This window comes from Oncorhynchus kisutch, linkage group LG26 (genome assembly GCF_002021735.2).
Source record: "Oncorhynchus kisutch isolate 150728-3 linkage group LG26, Okis_V2, whole genome shotgun sequence".
NCBI classification, from domain to species: domain Eukaryota; kingdom Metazoa; phylum Chordata; class Actinopteri; order Salmoniformes; family Salmonidae; genus Oncorhynchus; species Oncorhynchus kisutch.
The window spans coordinates 34,153,491-34,178,114 of NC_034199.2; the positions used below are offsets into that span (position 1 = coordinate 34,153,491).

General features: G+C 41.8%; 1 protein-coding gene across 2 annotated transcripts in view; it reads left to right on the forward strand.

The window, feature by feature from the left end:
• The first annotated feature begins 203 nt into the window (after positions 1-203).
• LOC109887621 (von Willebrand factor C domain-containing protein 2-like) overlaps positions 204-24,624 on the forward strand; it is a 44,487-nt gene continuing 20,066 nt past the window's right edge. Inside the window, exons 1-3 of one of the 2 annotated variants that reach the window (XM_031806335.1) lie at positions 204-1,283; positions 2,921-3,327; positions 19,203-19,316. In XM_031806335.1, the coding sequence (XP_031662195.1) occupies positions 2,938-3,327; positions 19,203-19,316 (504 nt within the window). In that variant the 5' untranslated portion in view covers positions 204-1,283; positions 2,921-2,937. The remainder of the gene's footprint in view (positions 1,284-2,920; positions 3,328-19,202; positions 19,317-24,624) is intronic. The other variant, XM_031806336.1, reaches the window with a different exon arrangement.

Genomic DNA, 24,624 nt, shown 5'->3' on the forward strand with positions numbered 1-24,624 from the left:
TTCTGAAATGAACATAACGCCACATTGTACATCATCTTTTCTCTAAGTCTATTTCAGTTATTTGCTGCAAGAATGGTAAAGTGTGTGTGATCTAGCTCATAGGCTACAGTAGCATAAATAACGTCTGCGCACAGAGAAACTGTGCTATCTGTTTATGAAGCTTTCAATAAAAAGTGTTCCACGTGATATTTAAGAGAGCAAACCCCATCCATCTATTTCGATTGATTCCGTGCATTTTGGGCGGATATCGATATAATAAAATGCCACTTCAAGTTCTTTGAAGGGTGATCTAGCTGCGCCAAACCATTCGCTTTTTCCTTGCTGGTCTGGGGAGCAACACAAGATGGGAAAGCTCTCCAATCTCCGCGTGCTCAGCGGGACGCTCGACTGAACAGCGACAGTGCTGAAGATAGCGCTGTCTGCCGCTGTGCCCTCTGCCACTGTCCGTGGTCCTGAAGTCAAATGCGTCCCCTCTTACTCACAAGGGCGATGTAAAGCGCCGCTGTTCTGCACGCTCCTCTTCACAAAATTGGCGGTATAGGCGGAGGACTTGAATCGGGGCTTTTTCGCCTCAGCTTATTCAACTAACGAGAATCAAGCTATGATTGGTAGGCTACCATATTCTCTGCTTCTTCCCGGAGAGTGCGCACGGAAAAGTGTGGACAAATAAAATATCTTTAGTAGGCTAAACATTTAACTTTTACTGGAGATGCTGGGTTTAAACTTATTTTCTTTTAGTTAATTTTTCTCTTCTTAAAGGTGTATCTTCCAGAGTTTGGGTCTATTGTTCAAATTGCACTCGCTGCTGGGTGTATGTTACAATGCATAATTCTGTTTTTGATCTACCTGCAGCATTTGGTAGTTGATTGAAATGACTCTCACTGCCGTGGACGACTATGAGTAGCCTATTGGCAAAAATAGAAGGCAATATAATTTCGTACCATTTTTTTCAAGGCTTCTTTTTCACACATCAGTACCTATTGTTATCTTTATCTACGGGAAATACGGGATCCTCTGAGTCATGTATCAGATTAATTTGTGTGTGCATATCACATCGCTCGCGCTGCTCCGAAGTCATCCGTACCGAAAATGGTCTGGTTTCTAACTGCTTTTACGCGCAACAACAGCAACTGAAGGGGGATTATAATTTTTTTATCTGGAGCCTGTTGGTTTAATCCAATGGTCAATCTGGAAGTTATTGGATCCTGTGTTTAATCCATTCTACTGGGTTTGGATCTCTGTTGATCCCGACTCCAACTAGTGGAACCGAACATTTCAACGCGGTGAGTTTATAATGCCCAATGTATCCACCTTCCCATTCACTGTAAAACTCATCCTAAAACCTCATGTCTGTTTTTCATTGTAAACACATCTTGTTTTTATTGGGGGGGGGGGGTTATCTTACTTAAAATACTGACATTCTGCAATGTATGTAAGAAATGTAATAATAGACAGAACATTATTCAGTGTTAAATCAACACTAGTCCATTGTCTATATGGGTCCACACTTTTCAGTGTTATATTAACAGTGTGTTAAGCATTATTTGCATATTTCCCAGAGTGCCTTGCCTTTCAGTGAATTGTAAAGCTACAAACCTTAACTGTATTTGTTAATGACAGAGACATGATTGTTGCATTCATCAAATAACATTTCCTGGCCATCAAATGAGATCCTATGCAAACATGTTATCATAAGATGTAATTAACACACTGAAACACTTCTATAATAAGATCTTATTTTGAGGGCTGCATTTTTACCTAATACAGTGGCCTGAAATTCATGGCTTTCATGCTACATCAGGCCTGCAAATCACATTATGCTGGCTTGGAAAGTGATGTGTAATTCCTATTGGAATACAGCCAGAGTGGAGATATTCAACATTTTGAATCTTTATTCACCCACAACCTGCATTTAGAAAGACTGCCAGGGTTGGGAAGACTAAGATAGGAGACCACACCATGGATGTCAAACATACGGTCCAATCTGGCCAATTTAAAATGACTCAAATCAAAACTGTGTATAAAGTATAATGGACCTACATTCATACAGTTTCAGTGGGGCCCTCTGGACCTCATTGAAGATCAAATGCAGCACCCAGGGAAAAATGTATTTGATACCCCTGAGCTAAACCATTTAAACTGGAACACCCATTTCAGTAACGGGTAACATATTTTTTCTCTGCCCCATGGCAAAAACTGTGGAATTACAGGAAAATAGCTTTAAAACTTCAACATGTTCTCTTAGCCTCATGACAAAAAGTGTAGAAATGCACATTTTTCTCTCTGCGCCATGGCAAAATGTATTGAAATGCAGTAAGTTAGCTTATTTCCCCCAAAAAACGGTGGGTGGGCCCCTGGAGGTCGGTGCCCTGGGGCCCCAAATGCGGTAATCCGGCCCTATAATGCAATAAATCCAGCTCACGGATTGGATTAGATTAGAAAAATGTTTGTTATTTATTTTTGAGTAGCATAATATTAATTAACCAATCAATGTACATGCACAAACATAGATATTGAAACAAACAATTCTAAAAAGCCACCTGCAATAGAGCATACTGGGAAATATGATAAAGATGAGCATGGTTTTAATTTAACACTGGTTATTAACACCAACACTGGGGTTATTTTACATAAGTGAGTATTAAATTAATTATGTTAGTGTTAAATTAACACCTGGATCAACACACTGGACCCGTGTTAAATTTAACACTAAGTGTTGAATTAACACTTGAGAATTTGCTGTGTTAGATTGTAAATCTTTTCTGGGATTGTGTCTGTTGCTGTGGATACTTCTAATTGAATATATACCATTCTATTTGCATGATATCATCAGCATGTTAATTTGGCCTTCGTGCTGCACAGACTGGGAATGGAATGGGCAAAGTAAATGCAACTTCGATCCTTTCCTTGACTGCAATAGGAATACCGCGGCGAAGGATGGGCCCTCTCTTTCCAACACCCTGCATTGTCCTCCTCGTCCTCCACGCCACCTTGTCACCAGCCTCCCTCAGTCCCGAGGATTACGCCGCGGACGAGGCAGAGCGAACTGCCAACAGCGACAACATAATTTTCGACGATTACCGGGGGAAAGTTTGCGTGGACGACAGTGGCTTTGTTTACAAACTGGGGGAGCGTTTCTTCCCAGGACACTCGAACTGCCCATGCGTGTGCACTGAGGATGGGCCAGTGTGCGACCAGCCGGAGTGCCCCAAGATACACCCTAAGTGCACAAAAGTGGAGCACAATGGATGCTGTCCTGAATGCAAGGAGGTTAAAAACTTTTGTGAATACAGGGGGAAAACTTACAAGATCCTGGAGGAATTTAAGGTAGGGATGTTTGGTGTTTATTGTTTTAATTTGCATGGTCTATTGATCAGTCGTTTGTAATCATTTTAAATGTTCAATTCTCATTTGGATGCAATTGCATTTGTACCACAATACACACTATAAGCAGTGTTGCTTATTTAGGTAGGCCGAATGAGCTACAGTGCCTTGCGAAAGTATTCGCCCCCCTTGAACTTTGCGACCTTTTGCCACATTTCAGGCTTCAAACATAAAGATATAAAACTGTATTTTTTTGTGAAGAATCAACAACAAGTGGGACACAATCATGAAGTGGAACGACATTTATTGGATATTTCAAACTTTTTAACAAATCAAAAACTGAAAAATTGGGCGTGCAAAATTATTCAGCCCCTTTACTTTCAGTGCAGCAAACTCTCTCCAGAAGTTCAGTGAGGATCTCTGAATGATCCAATGTTGACCTAAATGACTAATGATGATAAATACAATCCACCTGTGTTTAATCAAGTCTCCGTATAAATGCACCTGCACTGTGATAGTCTCAGAGGTCCGTTAAAAGCGCAGAGAGCATCATGACGAACAAGGAACACACCAGGCAGGTCCGAGATACTGTTGTGAAGAAGTTTAAAGCCGGATTTGGATACAAAAAGATTTCCCAAGCTTTAAACATCCCAAGGAGCACTGTGCAAGCGATAATATTGAAATGGAAGGAGTATCAGACCACTGCAAATCTACCAAGACCTGGCCGTCCCTCTAAACTTTCAGCTCATACAAGGAGACGACTGATCAGAGATGCAGCCAAGATGCCCATGATCACTCTGGATGAACTGCAGAGATCTACAGCTGAGGTGGGAGACTCTGTCCATAGGACAACAATCAGTCGTATATTGCACAAATCTGGCCTTTATGGAAGAGTGGCAAGAAGAAAGCCATTTCTTAAAGATATCCATAAAAAGTGTTGTTTAAAGTTTGCCACAAGCCACCTGGGAGACACACCAAACATGTGGAAGAAGGTGCTCTGGTCAGATGAAACCAAAATTGAACTTTTTTGCAACAATGCAAAGCGTTATGTTTGGTGTAAAAGCAACACAGCTCATCACCCTGAACACACAATCCCCACTGTCAAACATGGTGGTGGCAGCATCATGGTTTGGGCCTGCTTTTCTTCAGCAGGGACAGGGAAGATGGTTAAAATTGATGGGAAGATGGATGGAGCCAAATACAGGACCATTCTGGAAGAAAACCTGATGGAGTCTGCAAAAGACCTGAGACTGGGACGGAGATTTGTCTTCCAACAAGACAATGATCCAAAACATAAAGCAAAATCTACAATGGAATGGTTCAAAAATAAACGAATCCAGGTGTTAGAATGGCCAAGTCAAAGTCCAGACCTGAATCCAATCGAGAATCTGTGGAAAGAACTGAAAACTGCTGTTCACAAATGCTCTCCATCCAACCTCACTGAGCTCGAGCTGTTTTGCAAGGAGGAATGGGAAAAAAAATTCAGTCTCTCGATGTGCAAAACTGATAGAGACATACCCCAAGCGACTTACAGCTGTAATCGCAGCAAAAGGTGGCGCTACAAAGTATTAACTTAAGGGGGCTGAATAATTTTGCACGACCAATTTCTCAGTTTTTGATTTGTTAAAAAAGTTTGAAATATCCAATAAATGTCGTTCCACTTCATGATTGTGTCCCACTTGTTGTTGATTCTTCACAAAAAAATACAGTTTTATATCTTTATGTTTGAAGCCTGAAATGTGGCAAAAGGTCGCAACGTTCAAGGGGGCCGAATACTTTCGTAAGGCACTGTAAGTGTGACAATTGTATGTGATCAAAACAATGCAGCAGTGTTGACTGGATAGCCATTCCACTCAAAACATCATGATTTTGTTTTCCCCCAATGTTCTCTGCTCGTAGAGAATCGACACAGCAAATTCTCCATTGTTAAAGAAAGTCTAAATTAACAGTGTTCAATCAACCATGAAAGGATTGAGTCTGTGGACCTGTATAGACACCGCGACAGTGTTAAATTTACACACTCCGTAGTGTAAAGCCTTATTCAAATATTTCCCAGAGTGCCATTACTTTCGAGTAAATTGTAGAGTTACTGTATTTATTAGTGACAGATACATATTTGTTGCATTCATCCATTTCCAGTCCTATGGACTTCACCAAGTGACATCCTAAGTGGATATGTTATCTTTCAACATATATATTTAACACAACACCATACATTTTTTTCTTAAGACCTTATTTTGAGGGCCTAGCTTCACCCTAGTACAATGGCCTGAAAGTCATACACAGCTCATTATCATATTACCCAGCATTCAATATTGCAAACATTTATAAAAAACAAAATTATTTCATTAGCCTTGAAACCATGTCTCTGTAACTAATAAATTCAGTCATGGGTGGTAACTCTACAATTTACTCGAAAGGCAAGGCACTCTGGGAAATATTTAAATAAGACTGTACACTAAGCAGAGTTAACATTTAACACTGTTTCGGTGTAAACATGGGTTCACAGAGACTCAACATTTTAATTGTTGATTCAACACTCTTAGTCTTAATTCATTATATTACACTGTAAAAAACACAACTTGTTTTAATGGTAAATTACTGACAAACAGTTACCTGTAAGTTACTGTAAAAAGAAGTACAGCATGTTACTGTACATTGTTGTAAATAAGTGCCTTCTTTACAGTAATGTAGAGTTAAACCAAGGTTTATTGGAATTTACAGTAAAATAAGTTACCTTAAAAACAAGTAAACATTTTTACAGTGTATAATACTGATAATAATGGCCCCGGAGGGGATGGCTGCCGTTTTACGGGCTCCTAAACTTCTGTGCTATTTTGTTTTGCATTGTTTGTAACTCATTTTGTACATAATGTTGCTGCTACCATCTCTTATGACCTAAACAAGCAATTACTCACCTAGAACTGGACAAAGAGTTTTTCTTTAATGAGTCCGATGCAAAATATATGCTGCTTTGTCAAGACAAGGCCCAAATCCCACCTTTACTACACACACATACAAAGCATACAAAGCTCTCCCTCACCCTTCATTTTTGCAAATCTGATAATTAATAATTATAATAATTATATCATCCTGATTACTGCTTACAAGCAAATACTAAAGCAGGAAGTACCAGTGACTCATGCAATATGGAAGTGGTCAGATGATGCGGATGCTAAAGGACTGTTTTGCTAGCACAGACTGGAATATGTTCCGGGATTCATCCAATGGCATTGTGGAGTATACCACCTCAGTCACCGGCTTCATCAATAAGTGCATTGGCGACATCGTCCCCACAGTGATCGTATGCACATTTCCCAACCAGAAGCCATGGATTACAGGCAACATCCTCACTGAGCTAAAGGAGCGAACCATCAAACAGGCAAAGCGTCAATACAGGACTAAGATTGAATCCTACTACACCGGCTCTGATGCTTGTCAGGTGTGGCAGGACTTGAAAAATATTACGCACTACAAAGGGAAACCCAGACACGAGCTGCCCAGTGAAACAAGCCTACCAGACTTGCTAAATGCTTTTTATGCTCGCTTCGAGGCAATCAACACTGAAGCAAGCATGAGAGCACCGGCTGTTCCGGCTGACCGTGTGATCACGCTCCCCGTAGCGGATGTGAGTAAGACCTTTAAACAGTTCAACATTCACAAAGCCGCAGGGCCAGATGGATTACCAGGACTTTCAGAGATCAAGGTAAGACCCAGATGCAGACTGTCAAAGTAACACTGTTTATTGTAGCAACAGGGGCAGGCAAAGACAAGTCAAGGCAGGCAGGGGTCGAAAATCCAGGGTAAGGCAAAGGTAAAGGACGACAGGCGGGTACATGGTCAGGACAGGCAAAGGTAAAAACCGGGAGGACTAGCAAAGAAAGGCTGGGAAACGATAGGAGCTGACAGGAAAAACGCTGGTAAGCTTGAACGAACAAGACAAACTGGCAACAAACAGAGACCAACTGGCAAGTGTCTTCATTGACATTTTCAACCTGTCCCTGACCGAGTCTGTAATACCTACATGTTTCAAACATGTGCCCAAGAAAGCGAAAGTAACCTGCCTAAATGATTACCGCCCCATAACACTGACGTCGGTAGCCATGAAATGCTTTGAAAGGCTTGTCATGGCTCACATCAACACCCTCCTGCCGGAAACCCTAGACCTACTCCAATTCGCATACCGCCCCAACAGTTCCACAGATGACACAGTCGCACTCCACACTGCCCTTTCCCACCTGGACAAAAGGAACACCTACGTGAGAATGCTATTCATTGACTACAGCATTCAACACCATAGTGTTGCTGTTAATTGACTGTGTCCCCATCACCAACAAACTTTCATGGTCCAAACACACCAAGACAGTCGTGAAGAGGGCACGACAGAACCTATTCCCCCTCAGAAGTCTGAAAAGATTTAACATGGGTCCCCAGATCCTCAAAATGTTCTGCAGCTGCACCATCGAGAGCATCCTGACCGGTTGCATCACCGCCTGGTATAGCAACTGCTCGGCATCTGGCCGTATGGCGCTAAAGAGGGTAGTGCGTACGGCCTAGGACATCACTGGGGCCAAGCTTCCTGACATCCAGGACCTACAGTGGGGCAAAAAAGTATTTAGTCAGCCACCAATTGTGCAAGTTCTCCCACTTAAAAGATGAGAGAGGCCTGTAATTTTCATCATACGTACACTTCAACTATGACAGACAAAATGAGAAAAAAAAATCCAGAAAATCACATTGTATGATTTTTAATGAATTTGCAAATTATGGTGGAAAATAAGTATTTGGTCACCTACAAACAAGCAAGTTTCTGGCTCTCACAGACCTGTAACTTCTTTTTTAAGAGGCTTATCTGTCCTCCACTCATTACCTGTATTAATGGCACCTGTTTGAACTTGTTATCAGTATAAAAGAGACCTGTCCACAACCTCAAACAGTCACACTCCAAACTCCACTATGGCCAAGACCAAAGAGCTGTCAAAGGACACCAGAAACAAAATTGTAGACCTGCACCTGGCTGGGAAGACTGAATCTGCAATAGGTAAGCAGCTTGGTTTGAAGAAATCAACTGTGGGAGCAATTATTAGGAAATGGAAGACATACAAGACCACTGATAATCTCCCTCGATCTGGGGTTCCACGCAACATCTCACCCAGTGGGGTCAAAATGATCACAAGAACGGTGAACAAAAATCCCAGAAGCACACGGGGGGACCTAGTGAATGACCTGCAGAGAGCTGGGACCAAAGTAACAAAGCCTACCATCAGCAACACACTACGCCGCCAGGGACTCAAATCCTGCAGTGCCAGACGTGTCCCCCTGCTTAAGCCAGTACATGTCCAGGCCTGTCTGAAGTTTGCTAGAGAGCATTTGGATGATCCAGAAGATTATTGGGAGAATGTCATATGGTCAGATGAAACCAAAATATAACTTTTTGGTAAAAACTCAACTCGTCGTGTTTGGAGGATAAAGAATGCTGAGTTGCATCCAAAGAACACCATACCTACTGTGAAGCATGGGGGTGGAAACATCATGCTTTGGGGCTGTTTTTCTTCAAAGGGACCAGGACGACTGATCCGTGTAAAGGAAAGAATGAATGGGGCCATGTATCGTGAGATTTTAAGTGAAAATATCCTTCCATCAGCAAGGGCATTGAAGATGAAACGTGGCTGGGTCTTTCAGCATGACAATGATCCCAAACACACCGCCCGGGCAACGCAGGAGTGGATTCGTAAGAAGCATTTCAAGGTCCTGGAGTGGCCTAGCCAGTCTCCAGATCTCAACCCCATAGAAAATCTTTGGAGGGAGTTGAAAGTCTGTGTTGCCCAGCAACACCCCAAAACATCACTGCTCTAGAGGAGATCTGCATGGAAGAATGGGCCAAAATACCAGCAACAGTGTGTGAAAACCTTGTGAAGACTTACAGAAAACGTTTGACCTCTGTCATTGCCAACAAAGGGTATATAACAAAGTATTGAGATTAAGTATTTGGTCAATAACAAAAGTTTTGTTAATTTGCAAATTAATTAATTAAAAGTCCTACAATGTGATTTTCTGGATTTTTTACCTTAATTTTGTCTGTCATAGTTGAAGTGTACCTACAATGAAAATTACAGGCCTCTCTCATCTTTTTAAGTGGGAGAACTTGCACAATTGGTGGCTGACTAAATACTGTTTTGCCCCACTGTATATACTACGTGTTGTCAGAGGAAGACCCCCAAAATTGTCAAAGACTCCAGTCACCCAAGTCATAGATTGTTCTCTCCTCTACCGTATGGCAAGCGATACCGGAGTGCCAAGTCTAGGACCAAAAGGCTCCTTAACAGCTTCTACCCCCAAGCCATAAGACTGCTGAACAATTAGAAATAGCCACCCGGACAATTTCCATTGACCACCCTGTTTGTTTTTACACTGCTGCTATTCGCTGTCTATTATTTATGCATAGTCACTTTACAATTACCTCAACTAACTTGTACCCCTGAACGTTGACTCGGTACCGATACCCCCTGTATATAACCTTGTTATTGTTATGTAATTTTCTTGTCTTACTTTTTATTTTTATTCTTCTTTAGTTTATTTAGTAAAAAAAAATGTTGAACTGCATTGTTGGTTAAGGACTTATAAGTAAGCATTTCACTGTAAGGGCTACACCTGTTGTATTCGGTGCATGTGACAAATACATTTTGATTTGATTTGATAGTCATAGTGCAACATGAACTCATTAACTTATTGCATTATTTGACATCTGTCCTATTTACCTAATACACCAGATTTTGACGTTAAACTTTATTTTCCACTCAAAATGATGCCATAATATCCCCAAACTCTTTACATAGCAAGAACCTTGAAATGTTAAGGTTAGGTAAGAACCCTGAAAAGGTTAAGGTCCTTTAATTTGGTTTTTCAAAATTCAAAATGATAAATAATTATAACAATAAGCTATCAAGTCAAATTAGGCAAACCAAATGGTCATCTAATCAAGGAAAAGCAAAAACAAAAGCAATCTGTCCATCAGTCAGTCCACAATGTGTCTTTGTGTTGTGGGTGGGGTCTGGGCTGGCAGTTGCTGGATGGAGGTGGCAGTTGTGGTTGGTCAGTGCTGTGTCCAGGGTTGTTGCTGGTGTTGGGGCCAGGACTGAAGTCTTGTTGGTGCTGGGACCAGAGTGGAAAACTGGAGACCAGGAAAAAACAGGAACCGGGAACAAGGAACTGGGGCTGGTTCAGGTGCTGGATTGGTATCTGGGTCTGTAGAGGGGAGGAAGGACAACCTGATGAGCAAGCAAACACACAAAGGTGCCTTAGACCCACAGGCCCATGGTGTTACTTTCCTGTGGCCTGATCACCAGGTGAAGGTTTGATCTTTGGTCCCTCCTCTGCACTTTGTCTGGTGGTCTGGTGCTGGAACTGGTGCTGGAAGCCGGGTACTGGGATGAGGCTGTAACTGGACCTGCAGAGGGGAGAAAGGATAACCTGAGGAGGAAGCAGACACACAAGGGAGCCCTAGACCCGGATATCAATGGTGGCACTCCCCTGGTCTGCTCGCTCCGGGTGAAGGTTAGATGTTGGGTCCCTCCTCTGCACCTCTTCCAGTATTCTGGTGCTGTGACTCGGTCCGGTGCTGGAACTGGGTCTGGTGCTGGAACTGGTGTTGAATCTGCAGAGGGGAGGTTAAGGTTGGGGTTAAGGTTAGAGGAGAGGCTGGGCCTGAACCTGGTGGCAGAGAGAAAGTTGTAAATGTGCACGTTTTATGACACAGCAAATCATGGTATCTTGTATTCAGGCCTACGCCTACTCTGTGGATTAGAAATGGACAAAATTAGATTATATTAGATAATCTGGTCGGCGTCTAGCCTATGTATTTATCCATCCTCCAGGCTAAGATTCTCAAGCGTCTCAAGCATCTTTGCTGTGACAGTGGGGGGCGTAACGGATATGGCTGATTAGTAATGACACTGTGCTGCACAACTACAGGCACCTCACACTTTATCAATGGGCTTGGAGATTCCCCAAGCACATTCATCAATGGCAAACTGAATGCTTTGAGCCATGGTTGGAGCTGTACCACGCTTGAGGTAGGCTGGCCTACTATACTGTCCTATTATACTGGATAAAATCTACGCATACCCAGGCCTACCCTAAGGCCTGAACTGGCCTGATATATTTATATGATGATTAATCATGGCAATTAGTCATGTTGGTTGGACATTACATGATGGAAGAGGCTGAAGCACATTGTCAGTGTTGGAGGGCTATGTGTCAGTCGGGTGAGAGCAAGAGAAGATGGCAGAGTCATATATTTATTGTTCTGTAGTTGCCATGGCACCAGCCTAAACAGAGAGCTTAAACAGAGAACTCCTGTAAATGTGTACATATTTAATTATTTGTTATTTGTTTTTTATCAACTGTTTTGTTTTTGATAACATTGAGTTTTAGTGCATATTTCTGGTGTTTTTTACCCACAGATTTGCAGATAGACTGGCAGGTCAACTATTTTTGGCTTGTTAGCTAGCCAATTGTTTTTGTTTGAATGATGCATCTGGACACTGTACCAGCTTTTTTGTTTCACCTGGCTGCTGGTTCCTGATCTTTTGAAAACATCCATTTAAGAGTCACCTGAAGCCTGAGAAGAATGGGAGATGCAGTAAATTAATGCAGTGCTGAGGCAGAGGGCTTGTGGTTGGGGACGACTGGCTAGTACTCTGAACTGTGTGTGGTGAGCTTTCTGGCACCAAGAGCTGCTGATGCGTCACCCAACTGGATGCCATACATTGTGAAGGAGGATAAGTCCAGTAGCTACACGACTCGTGCTGGTTCCCAGAGTAGACTTCTACATGATTGTCACCAGACTCTTCATCAACCATCTCCCTGACCATACTACCTCTGATCAAGCCATGAACTTCCCATCTCTATCTTTGGATGATGCATGGACTCAAAGACATGACCTATTGGTTACCTAACTATGTCTAAACTACTCATGATGATGTATTGCTTGTTTATTTTTTGCTTTTGAATCGATTTAAGATTGTTATGAAAAGTGCTGTAGAAATGTGATAAATTATTATTATTATTATTATTATTATAGTGTTTGTATGGACATGTCTTGTCTATACTGACCAATAGTGATTCTTATCAGTGGCTTGTAAACATTACCTACAGTATACTACAGCGCTGCTCATTTAATTTAGCTATGAGAGAGTCAGTTGAACCTACAGATTGGAAGAGTAGGATTGAGTAAAGAATAAGTCGATTTTCACTTGCATAGATAGACCCATTTTTCACCCACACACTTGCCTATATCCTCCAACACTGTTTAATAGAACTCTGCCGGATAATGCAGCAATCATTCTAAGCATGAGAAGGAATTGTACCAACTTTTATCTCAGAACATATCTTAGACCTGTGACAGGAGGAACACCTGGGGGGATACACAATGAGCTGAATACAGTACAGTAGCTCTGACATGACAAACATAAACAAAATCATTCAGAGATATGCCCTAAATAGTAATGCATATTGAGACTGTAATGCCTTTTTTTACTGATGTGAAATAGGAAATGTTATATTAGAAACAGTAGGCTAGCTAGATGAGCAGCTTAATCCCATGGTGCCTCCCTAATCTGCTGTTAGAGCATTGTTTTTCTCTCCCTGTCAATAAAAAACAATATACACTATTTACAGGGTTCATATTTGTTATTATAAACTGGGTGGTTTGAGCCCTGAATGCTGACTGGCTGACAGCCGTGGAATATCAGACCCTATAACACTGGTATGACAAAACATGTGTTTTTACTGCTCCAATTACATTGGTAACCAGTCTATAATAGCAATAAGGCACCTCTGGAGGTTGTGGTATATGGTCAATATACCACAGCTAAGGGTTGCGTTGTACATAAGAACAGCCCTTAGCCCTGGTATATTGGTCTTATAAAACACCCCCTCAAGACTTATTTCTTAATTATAGTGTCAAGAAACATACCAACGCTTATGCAGTATCATATCATTCCTAGTATATCTTGTGTAAATTCCTCCAGTGAAGATGTGTATAGATCAAATCCAATTTAATTTTTCACATGCGCCGAATACAACAGGTGTAGACCTTTCCGTGAAATGCTCACTTACAAGCCTGTAACCAACAATGCAGTTTTAAGAAAATAATGAGGCTATATACAGGGGGTACTGGTACTGAGTCAATGTGTGGGCTTACAGGTTAGTCAAGGTAAAATTACTATGCATAGATAATAAACAGCCAGTAGAGATGTATAAACAAAGGGAGGGGGTGTCAATGCAAATAGTGCAGGTGGCCATTTGATTAATTGTTCAGCGGTCTTATTGTTTGGGGTTAGATGCTGTTAAGGAGCTTTTTCGACCTAGACTTGGCACTCAGGTACACTTGCCTTGCGGTAGCAGAGAGAACAGTCTATGACTTGGGTGACTGGCCTCCCTCTGACAACACGTAGTATGTAGGTCCTGGATGATGAACTAGGCCGTACGCACTACCCTCTGCAGCGCCAAGCAGTTGCCATACCAGGTGGTGATGCAACCGGTCAGGATGCTGTCAAGGGTGTAGCTGTAGAACCTTTAGAGGATCTGAGTACCCATGCCAAATCTTTACAGTCTCCTGAGGGGGAAAAGGTGTTGTTGTGGCCTCTTCACAACTTTCTTGGTGTGTTTGGACCATGATAGTTTGGTGGTGATGTGGAAACCAAGGAACTTGAAACTCCCGCCCTGCTCCACCTCAGCTCCATCGATGTGAATGGGAGCATGTTCAGCCTTCCTTTTCCTGTAGTACACGATAATCTCTTTTGTCTTGCTCACGTTGAGGGAGAGGTTGTTGTTGTGACACCACACTGCCAGGTCTCTGACCTCCTCCCTATAGGCTGTCCAGGGTTGGGTCGGTTACTTTCTAAATGTAATCCATTACAGTTACCTGTCCAAAATTGTAATCAGTAACGTAACTTTCAGATTACCCAAACTCAGTAACGTAATCTGATTACATTCAGTTACTTTTAGATTACTTTAGATTTAGATTACTTTCCCCTTGAGGCATTAGAAGAAGACAGCAATGTATGTTACCAATTGAAGAACATATTTTGCAAGATAAATATATGTTAAAGTTTATATTGCTGGCCATATATATTTTTTATTTAACCTTTATTTAACTAGGCAAGTCTTACTGTAAATTGGTCAGTGTAGATTAGATTAACAAGAATTTAAGCTTTTGCCCATATCAAACATGTCTATGTCCCGGGGATTTTTTTGTTTGTTTCTTACAACCTCATGCTAATCACATTAGCCTACATTTGCTCAACTGTCGCGTGGGGGATATTCTTATTTACAATGACGGCCAAACCCTGGCCTGGACGACGCTAGGCCAATTGTGCACCGCCCTATGGGACTCCCAATCACGGCTGGTTGTGATACAGCCTGGAATCAAACCATGGTCTGTAGTGATGCCTCTAGCAGTGAGATGCAATGCCTTAAACCATTGCGGGAGCCCAAAGTATATGGCTGTTAAATTTTATGGTTTGGTTATGTAGGCTTCTTCTAACCCATCACCACATACAATGATATGATTAAATGATAATATTTACATTAAAATCACAATTCCAGTCATTCCAATAAATGTTGTACCCCTTGATCTTCAAGAATAGGACTTTGAAATATGGAAGTCTAGATTAGCCAAATTGTTTTCCCTGAGCATAACCCCAAAACTAAGGATTTATTAGCCAGCCCTACTCTGTTGTTTATGATTTTGTTGTCATGGAGGACTGATTGGGCTCAATGATTCAAGTTGAAAAATAAACGCTGTGCTCATGGAAAGGCATGCTTTGAGCGCTACTTAAAAGTGCTATTTACATGTGATAAATGAATGCCATATGCTGCATTTGCAATAGGCCCATTGTTTACCTTTTTGTTGGTGACACTTTTATCTCGTTTAAAGGGCAAATCCACAGATGAAACAATAACAAAATGGATGCCCTGCTCTGTTTTTGGTAAATGGCTGAGGGATGGGCCACGAGAAATGAACCACTCTCAGATTAATAGACAGAGCTATCGATGCAAGGACAGACAGTCCATGATATATAAAAAGTATTGTTTTAATCATGTTATGAGGCTACAGTGTTTGTTTACATTTACAATGTTTACAAACTTCGGAGAAAAACAAGCTTACAGTTGAAGTCGGAAGTTAACATACACCTTAGCCAAATACATTTAAACTCAGTTTTTCCCAATTCCTGACATTTAATCCCAGTAAAAAATTCCCTGTTTTAGGTCAGTTAGGATCACCACTTTATTTTAAGAATGTGAAATCTTGGTTCCAGGAAGATTTCTTTTGGTTTTCCACAGAGGGTTTTACATGGAACTAAAAAGGGTTATCCTATGGGTACAGCCAAATAATCCTTTTGGAACTCTTTTCCCATTATACTTTAGTATTCACTGTGCATGCAGTTGCCAATGGCATTCATTTCCTTTACATGTAATGTGTCCCCAATCATCAACTTATGTGATGATTAGCATTAAATCAAATTATGCAAATGTTCCATTTCCATTCCCAAGCAAACCATGGTCCCTAAAGTTTGATATAAAAGTTAGACAGTAGCTAGGTTTCAATCCAATTGGCAAAATATTTTCATGCAAATATTCTAGAATCTGCATAAAGAAAACATGTGCATTTTCTAACCAAAGGTGTGTTTCCACCAAATGAACTTGTTGTGGATAAAAATCAGTGCGTGATGACATAGTGCACACACAAAATAATGATGCACCGAATCTAAAGTTCAATGTTTCCATCACTTTTTCAACTCTACCGATTTTGTTTTCACAAAACTGTTGCGTTAAATGGCAAATGTGCCTACTCTGGCTCTGGTCTTGGCACCGGCGCACTAGCCAACAGCTAGCAGATACAGTGCGGGTTAGCTAGTCTACAAAATGAGAGTATTTTTATTTGAGAATATTTTGACTTGTCAAATAGCAGTCAAGCATCGCTCATCATGTCCCCAGAGTAAAACCCTCAATAGTTATTGGAAAGCAGCATCAAGCTCATCACTGTGTACTTTCACCACCCTGTGAAATTCATCGTAACTTATTTTATCTGTAGCCTAATAAACAGCATGGTTTTCCAAGTAGTGGGAGGACCACACACCATATTGTTGCGTGACTTCAAATTGACTTTGTTTCCACCACCATTTCCCGCATAATTAATTTTACTAACACAAAAAGATCCCACCATGTCGAACTTTAGAAAAATTACACCGAAACTTCCTGTTTCCATCACATTTTTTTTTTATATATACGATATGACTTTACTTGGATAAAAACTGTGAATTGAAACGTGGTTAGTGGGCACCAAACTTTGTAATTTTTGTTTGTAAGAAATCTCATCTCTCGAATAGCTCAGTTCATTGATTTGATTTTCCTATTGTCCATGTTCCACCTTTGTCCTTGATCACATTCTTCAACTCAATTCAATTCAATCACAATGTGACTGCTCACCCCAGTGAAACACCTGCCACTAATTTTAGACTCCATATCATTTACAAGGCTTTTAGATCTCCAAAAAGAGCATGGCATTAGCTAATTTAGTATGAGGCACTTAAGTAAAGCAGTGTGTTGCTAATAAGGTTGTGAGAGATCAGCCCTTTAAACCCGTGTACTTAATCCATTGTGATCAGTGACTGGGGGCGCGTCCCATGGCACCTTATTCCCTTTATAGTGCATTACTTTTGACCAGGGCCCTTAGGGTAGTGCACTATAAAGGGAATGGGGTGACATTTGGAACTCAGCCTGGCTGGATCGGTGTTGAGCGGACGAAGCCTCTTAGGCCTGTATTGGGATGCAGATCCATGCTCCCCTCAGGGAGAGAGAGAGGCCTGTAAGTAAAGCCTGCTGGTTTGATGTGAGATCAAGTCCATCAATAGTGCAGCTCACCCTCACATCCCCACTAACCTTGAGTGGCAGGGCCGGGCGAGAGGGAAGGACATTTCACACCTCTTGAAAAACCATTCATTTGTTCCTATCGATTTTCTCACCTGAACAGAGAAATTACAGGGAGAGGCAGAACACAGAGGGGAAACTGTGGATGGTCAATGAAAATCGCCATTTTCAGATAGTTTAGATAAATAATTGATATAGCAAAGAATTCCCATTGACCACAGCTTTGAAGCTTTGGTCAGATCACTGTTGTGGGGTTGTTGATCCGTGACAGGCATCTGATGACTTGAGGAAGCTAAAGTCATAATCACCATGGTTGTGCCAGAATGAAAGTGCCTATTTATGAAAGTATTAAAGACATGAAAGTATAATTTCTCTTTGAATTACTGTATAAAACGATGACTGCATAGTGTCCAGCGGAGTAAACAAAAAATTGAAGGGTGTTGGTAGCTTCTGATCAAAGCCCCAATTAAGAGGATGCTGACAGGGCTGGCTGGTTAACCTTTGGCGTGGGCTGCGGTGGCATTTCCTTGGCCGTCGTCCTGGCTCTTTATGCATAGCTCCGCATTTACTGAACACAGCAGGCGGGGAAGGAGTCCAACAGAGATCTATATCTTTAAGACCCACAAGGCAGGTTCGATCTCTTTATGGTTGGAGATCTCTCTGATATCTCTTCTAAACAAAGAGGCATGCAGACATAGGGACCATGAGAGAAACACTGGGGTTTTGGAACACAAGCAGTGTATCTAAGAACAACAAGGCAGGTTTCATCTCTGTAAGGTTGGAGATATCTCTGAGGGTTGATTCACACTACTGTGCCAAGTGCCAGGCCGAGCTGAGCCATGATGCACTGGCTTGGTTAGTCATTCAACATAGTTGCTGGAACCGTGCTGGAAAGGACAATGTAGGGAGGATGTATAGGAGCCAGGATGTGAAAAGGGTATTATATTTCTCCTAAACACAGGCCAAGAGAGAAACACTAAAGTTTTAATCTCACAGATCAGACTGTATCACCACCTTGTCCAACATTTTGTGTCTCATAGTAACTAATTCACTGATCATGGAATAGGGAATGTGATCAATCTTTTGTGCAAGTGTCTCAGGGTTACATTCTGTATAGATGTAGGGTCTTCATTTGATCACTATTTTGTTAATGAGAATTTCCCTGCACAGCAGGAAATGTAAACTTGTAGTGTATTCAAGGTTTTAAAAGGCTTTTAAAGTTTGTAATTTCCACTTTAAAATGTCATACTTAATTTGCCCTAATGTAAAATGTATCAACTCCTACAAAAAATGTCCATTAATTATAATCCACATAATAATTTACATTTACGGTTGCTGTATTATTTTCCTGCTGGAGAAAACTGGCTCAAATTAAGATACTACATCTGTAGATACCTTGTCAGTAATAAAACCCTTTGATAAGTAAGGAATCTCTAAGCATTGATTGATCACGGACGATGCCCTGTAATCTGTTAAGAAATATGATCCAGCCTTAAAGACCTCATTCATCAGAAAGTGAATCTTTCCATCCACAGAATGCTGAGTCAGTCTCTATTGGGCAGTGGTCCATTTTTAATATGGATGTAATGTAGTTGATGTGGAGCTACTTTCTTAGCCTGATGGACAGTTATGTGGTTTGGTGATGGGGACGGTAGAGTGAAAACAATAGTAGTTCCATAGAAAAATAGTCATATTTGTGAGTTAGTCTGTAGAAATAAAATCACATAACTATGGGTGGGTCTTTGCTGCTGTGTTGTATTCAGTACTATAGCACACTAAGTACAGTTTCATTTCAGATGCATGTAATGTAGAATATAACACAGATATATATATAAATATATATATACAGTATATTTATAAGATAGAGAGATAGTATACAGTATGTATATAAGACAGTATGAGAGAGTTGTGCCACTCAACCTCGGTAGGTGTTTCACCTACAGGGTTCCCCGTCCGACGAGGAAGGGACCAGTCCGCCCGCCGTCGCGCCCGTACTACCCCCGGTCCTACCCCCAGCCTCTGCAGCGCAGCTCCAATCAAGAACCAGGAAATATAGGGTGAGTTCAGATCCCAGGCCACAGATATAAAACAACTGTTCTATATCTATGTCCCAGGTGAGAAGAACAGGACTCGACAGGCTGTAGGGCTGAAATCCGATCAATCCCCATCCCATCCATGCTCCTGACTGAGATCTCTAGGGGAGAGAGATGGGCTGAGAAGGACCTTAAAGACATTTGTTGTTGGGTCCCCATCCATTCAAAAATGACACAAAAAGCAACTGTAGTCTTACAAGCTACACTGATTTATTTTGTTTTTACATAACGTTAATCCTCTTAAATATATTCTGAGTGTAAAAAACATTATGAACACCTGCTCTTTCCATGACATAGACTGACCAGCTAAATCCAGGTGAAAGCTATGATCCCTTATTGATGTAAATTGTTAAATCCACTTCAATCCATGTAGATAAAAGGGAGGCAGGTTAAACGAGACAGGTTAAAGAGGGTGAATGGGCAAGACACAAGATTTATGTGCCTTTGAATGGGGTATGTTAGTAGGGGACAGGCGGGCCGGTTTGTGTCAAGGACTGCAATGGTGTTGGGTTTTTGACGCTCAACAATTTTCCGTCTGTATCAAGAATGGACCATCACCAAAAGGACATCCAGCCAACTTGACACAACTATGGGAAGCATTGGAGTCAACATGGGCCAGCATCCCTGTAGAATGCTTTTGTCACCTTGTAGAGTCCGTGACCCGATGGATTGAGGCTGGGCAAAAGGGTGGGGGTGGGTACAACTCATCAGCTAACATCACTTCTCGTGAATTTTTAAGCATTTATGTAATAAAAAAGCACATCGAGGCTTTATTCTTAATGTTAAATGACTGATATCATCTCATAGAACAAAACGTATTAGATCTCCTAAACCTGTGTTAACCTCAGACCATATTTTGCCGTTTATCCCAAAACCCTATTCTTTCCCCACTATTTTTCCCATAGGAATGTCTGAACAAACCAGAGGGGACTCATTTCCGTTTTTTAGGAATACAAGCTGGCGAGCTCTATTACCCACATTGTTACAAGAGACCGATTGGACACAGTTTAATAACATGGGAACCCAAGAGATCCAGCTCTGAATCTACTGAATACTAAAGCACTCATCAGAATCATAACAGAAGTGACTGCAGTGGACGTTTCTAAATAAAATGCAGTTATTTACTAATGACACTTTTGGACAAAATGTCAAGGTTTAGGTTCAATTCTGAGGGTTTTATAACTCTCAGCTCTCTCAACTGCCCAGTCTGACATTGCAGCAGCTTTTTAAACACTGATCAGGCTCATAAGAGTAGTGTCTGACTGCAATAAAAGTTCTGCAACAAAATGCAATGCCTTTCAAGATCACAAATCACAAATATTACAGGAAAACCAATTTACAAAGTAATGAACCAATATATCACCCTTTGCACAGCAGAAAATGATAGAATGGAGGACAGAACACACACTTTTACACACACGTGTGCATACACACACAAAAAAACTTCACCGCCCACACTGCACATCCTACACTAATTAGTTACTGTGCTCTTCAGCACTGACACCTATGAAAGGAAACCTATGAAAAGCATCTAAAATAAGTTGCTCAAATTGATTTTCCTATCCAATTTGCCTGAAGAAAAAAAGCATTGTTTTAATTTGAAAAGCTGATTAAGAGAAGCAAACAAGTAGGTCAGAGATAACTGGAGCGTTGAACTAGTTTGAGCAAGTTCCCCGCATAACTTACTTTAAATGAGTTAACTGAATGAGGTAAATGAAAGCTAAAAAAGATTGCCTTGTGTCTTTATCTGACTTTGGATATCCCTTATACCCCCCCCCCCCCCCATCCCTTCATTTCCCATCTCTACCTCTCCTCTCCCATCCCTTCATTTCCCATCTCTACCTCTCCTCTCCCATCCCTTCATCTCCCATCTCTACCTCTCCTCTCCCATCCCTTCATCTCCCATCTCTACCTCTCCTCTCCCATCCCTTCATCTCCCATCTCTACCTCTCCTCTCCCATCCCTTCATCTCCCATCTCTACCTCTCCTCTCCCATCCCTTCATTTCCCATCTCTACCTCTCCTCTCCCATCCCTTCATTTCCCATCTCTACCTCTCCTCTCCCATCCCTTCATCTCCCATCTCTACCTCTCCTCTCCCATCCCTTCATCTCCCATCTCTACCTCTCCTCTCCCATCCCTTCATCTCCCATCTCTACCTCTCCTCTCCCATCCCTTCATCTCCCATCTCTACCTCTCCTCTCCCATCCCTTCATCTCCCATCTCTACCTCTCCTCTCCCATCCCTTCATCTCCCATCTCTACCTCTCCTCTCCCATCCCTTCATCTCCCATCTCTACCTCTCCTCTCCCATCCCTTAATCTCCCATCTCTACCTCTCCTCTCCCATCCCTTCATTTCCCATCTCTACCTCTCCTCTCCCATCCCTTCATCTCCCATCTCTACCTCTCCTCTCCCATCCCTTCATCTCCCATCTCTACCTCTCCTCTCCCATCCCTTCATCTCCCATCTCTACCTCTCCTCTCCCATCCCTTCATCTCCCATCTCTACCTCTCCTCTCCCATCCCTTCATTTCCCATCTCTACCTCTCCTCTCCCATCCCTTCATCTCGCATCTCTACCCCTCCTCTCCCATCCCTTCATCTCCGATCTCCCATCTCTACCTCTCCCATCCCTTCATTTTGCATCTCTACCCCCCCTCTCCCATACCTTCATCTCCCATCTCCAACTCTCCTTTCCCATCTCCACCTCTCCTCTCCGATTCCTTCATCTCCCATCCCTCATCCCCCATATTTCATCTCTACCTCACCTCTCCCATCCAACTCCCATCTCCACCTCTCCCATCCCTTTATCTCCCATCTCCACCTCTCCTCTCCCATTCCTTCACCTCCCATCTCCATCTCTCCTCTCTCATTCTTTCATCTCCACCTCCTCTCTCATCCCTTAATCTCCCATCTCCACCACCTCTCATCTCCTCTCCCATTCCTTCATATCCCATCTCCACCTCCCCTCTTCCATCCCTTCATCTCCCATCTACACTCCACTCCACCTCTCCCATCCCTTCATCTCCCATTTCCACTCCACCTCTCCTCTCCCAATCCTTCATCTCCCATCTCCAATCCACCTCTCCTCTCCCAATCCTTCATCTCCCATTTCCACTCCACCTCTCCTCTTCCATCCCTTCATCTCCCATCTACACTCCACTCTACCTCTCCTTCATTCTGGTAATATAAGATGTTGTTTTGACGTAACTTAGAATAACGTAGAATAGTATCAGAGTACAACCACTACAGTCTCTAATGCAGCTTCGACAGTCAGTTCACTCTTATGTGAACCTAAATGGGCTCACAAATCACCATATAGTTTGATCCACAAACTCACTAACACACCCCTCGGCATGGCAAAACATCGTCTTGGTGTTTTTCTTTTTTTTGTGAGTTACTGTCGTACTTCCAGACCGTGGCATGATTAATCCACTTCACCGAACGGTACATCTCACACAAAAGGTTGCATTCAAAGCACTCTAGCACTGTTACAGTAAATACATTGATGGGCGCATGCACTAGACTGCAATGTATTTTTGAGATGCAGGAAGTACAGTATACAGTGGATACTTCCCGTTCATTTTAAATATACTTTAATTTCAGATGTATCAAATGTATAACAATGCATCCAGTCAAGAAATTGCATTCAATGTGTTTTTCTTGTCATGATTACAGAGAAATATGTAATTATTCCGGTGATCATGTCAAATAAATTAATCTTACAGTCTTTGTAAGAGACACTGTGACAGCACATGAACATGTACCGTAGGGACGTAACACAACATATACAAAGGAAATAAATAATAGCTTCAGTTGAATTCAACCATCCATATCTAATGTATCCCTCGATGAGTAGTGTGCAATTTCTTATTTTGTTTCATCTTCTATCTATGCCATGAAGAAGCAAATGTTTGTTATATGATGGTAAATATAGAGTGCAGTAAAGGCTTGTCAGTGTTTTAACTTCATCACCTTCCCCATAGATTTGGTAGTGGCACCAGATCAAGCAAATTCAGCGAGATATATCCGTCCATTTACAGTGCCTTGGAAAGTATTCGGCCTCCTTGAACTTTGCGACCTTTTGCCACATTTCAGGCTTCAAACATAAAGATATAAAACTGTATTTTTTTGTGAAGAATCAACAACAAGTGGGACACAATCATGAAGTGGAACGACATTTATTGGATATTTCAAACTTTTTTAACAAATCAAAAACTGAAAAATTGGGCGTGCAAAATTATTCAGCCCCCTTAAGTTAATACTTTGTAGCGCCCCCTTTTGCTGCGATTACAGCTGTAAGTCGCTTGGGGTATGTCTATCAGTTTTGCACATCGAGAGACTGACATTTTTTCCCATTCCTCCTTGCAAAACAGCTCGAGCTCAGTGAGGTTGGATGGAGAGCATTTGTGAACAGCAGTTTTCAGTTCTTTCCACAGATTCTCGATTGGATTCAGGTCTGGACTTTGACTTGGCCATTCTAACACCTGGATATGTTTATTTTTGAACCATTCCATTGTAGATTTTGTTTTATGTTTTGGATCATTGTCTTGTTGGAAGACAAATCTCCGTCCCAGTCTCAGGTCTTTTGCAGACTCCATCAGGTTTTCTTCCAGAATGGTCCTGTATTTGGCTCCATCCATCTTCCCTGTCCCTGCTGAAGAAAAGCAGGCCCAAACCATGATGCTGCCACCACCATGTTTGACAGTGGGGATGGTGTGTTCAGGGTGATGAGCTGTGTTGCTTTTACGCCAAACATAACGTTTTGCATTGTTGCCAAAAAGTTCAATTTTGGTTTAATATGACCAGAGCACCTTCTTCCACATGTTTGGTGTGTCTCCCAGGTGGCTTGTGGCAAACTTTTTATGGATATCTTTAAGAAATGGCTTTCTTCTTGCCACTCTTCCATAAAGGCCAGATTTGTGCAATATACGACTGATTGTTGTCCTATGGACAGAGTCTCCCACCTCAGCTGTAGATCTCTGCAGTTCATCCATAGTGATCATGGGCCTCTTGGCTGCATCTCTGATCAGTGTTCTCCTTGTATGAGCTGAAAGTTTAGAGGGACGGCCAGGTCTTGCTAGATTTGCAGTAGTCTGATACTCCTTCCATTTCAATATTATCGCTTGCACAGTGCTCCTTGGGATGTTTAAAGCTTGGGAAATCTTTTTGTATCCAAATCCGGCTTTAAACTTCTTCACAACAGTATCTCGGACCTGCCTGGTGTGTTCCTTGTTCTTCATGATGCTCTCTGCGCTTTTAACGGACCTCTGAG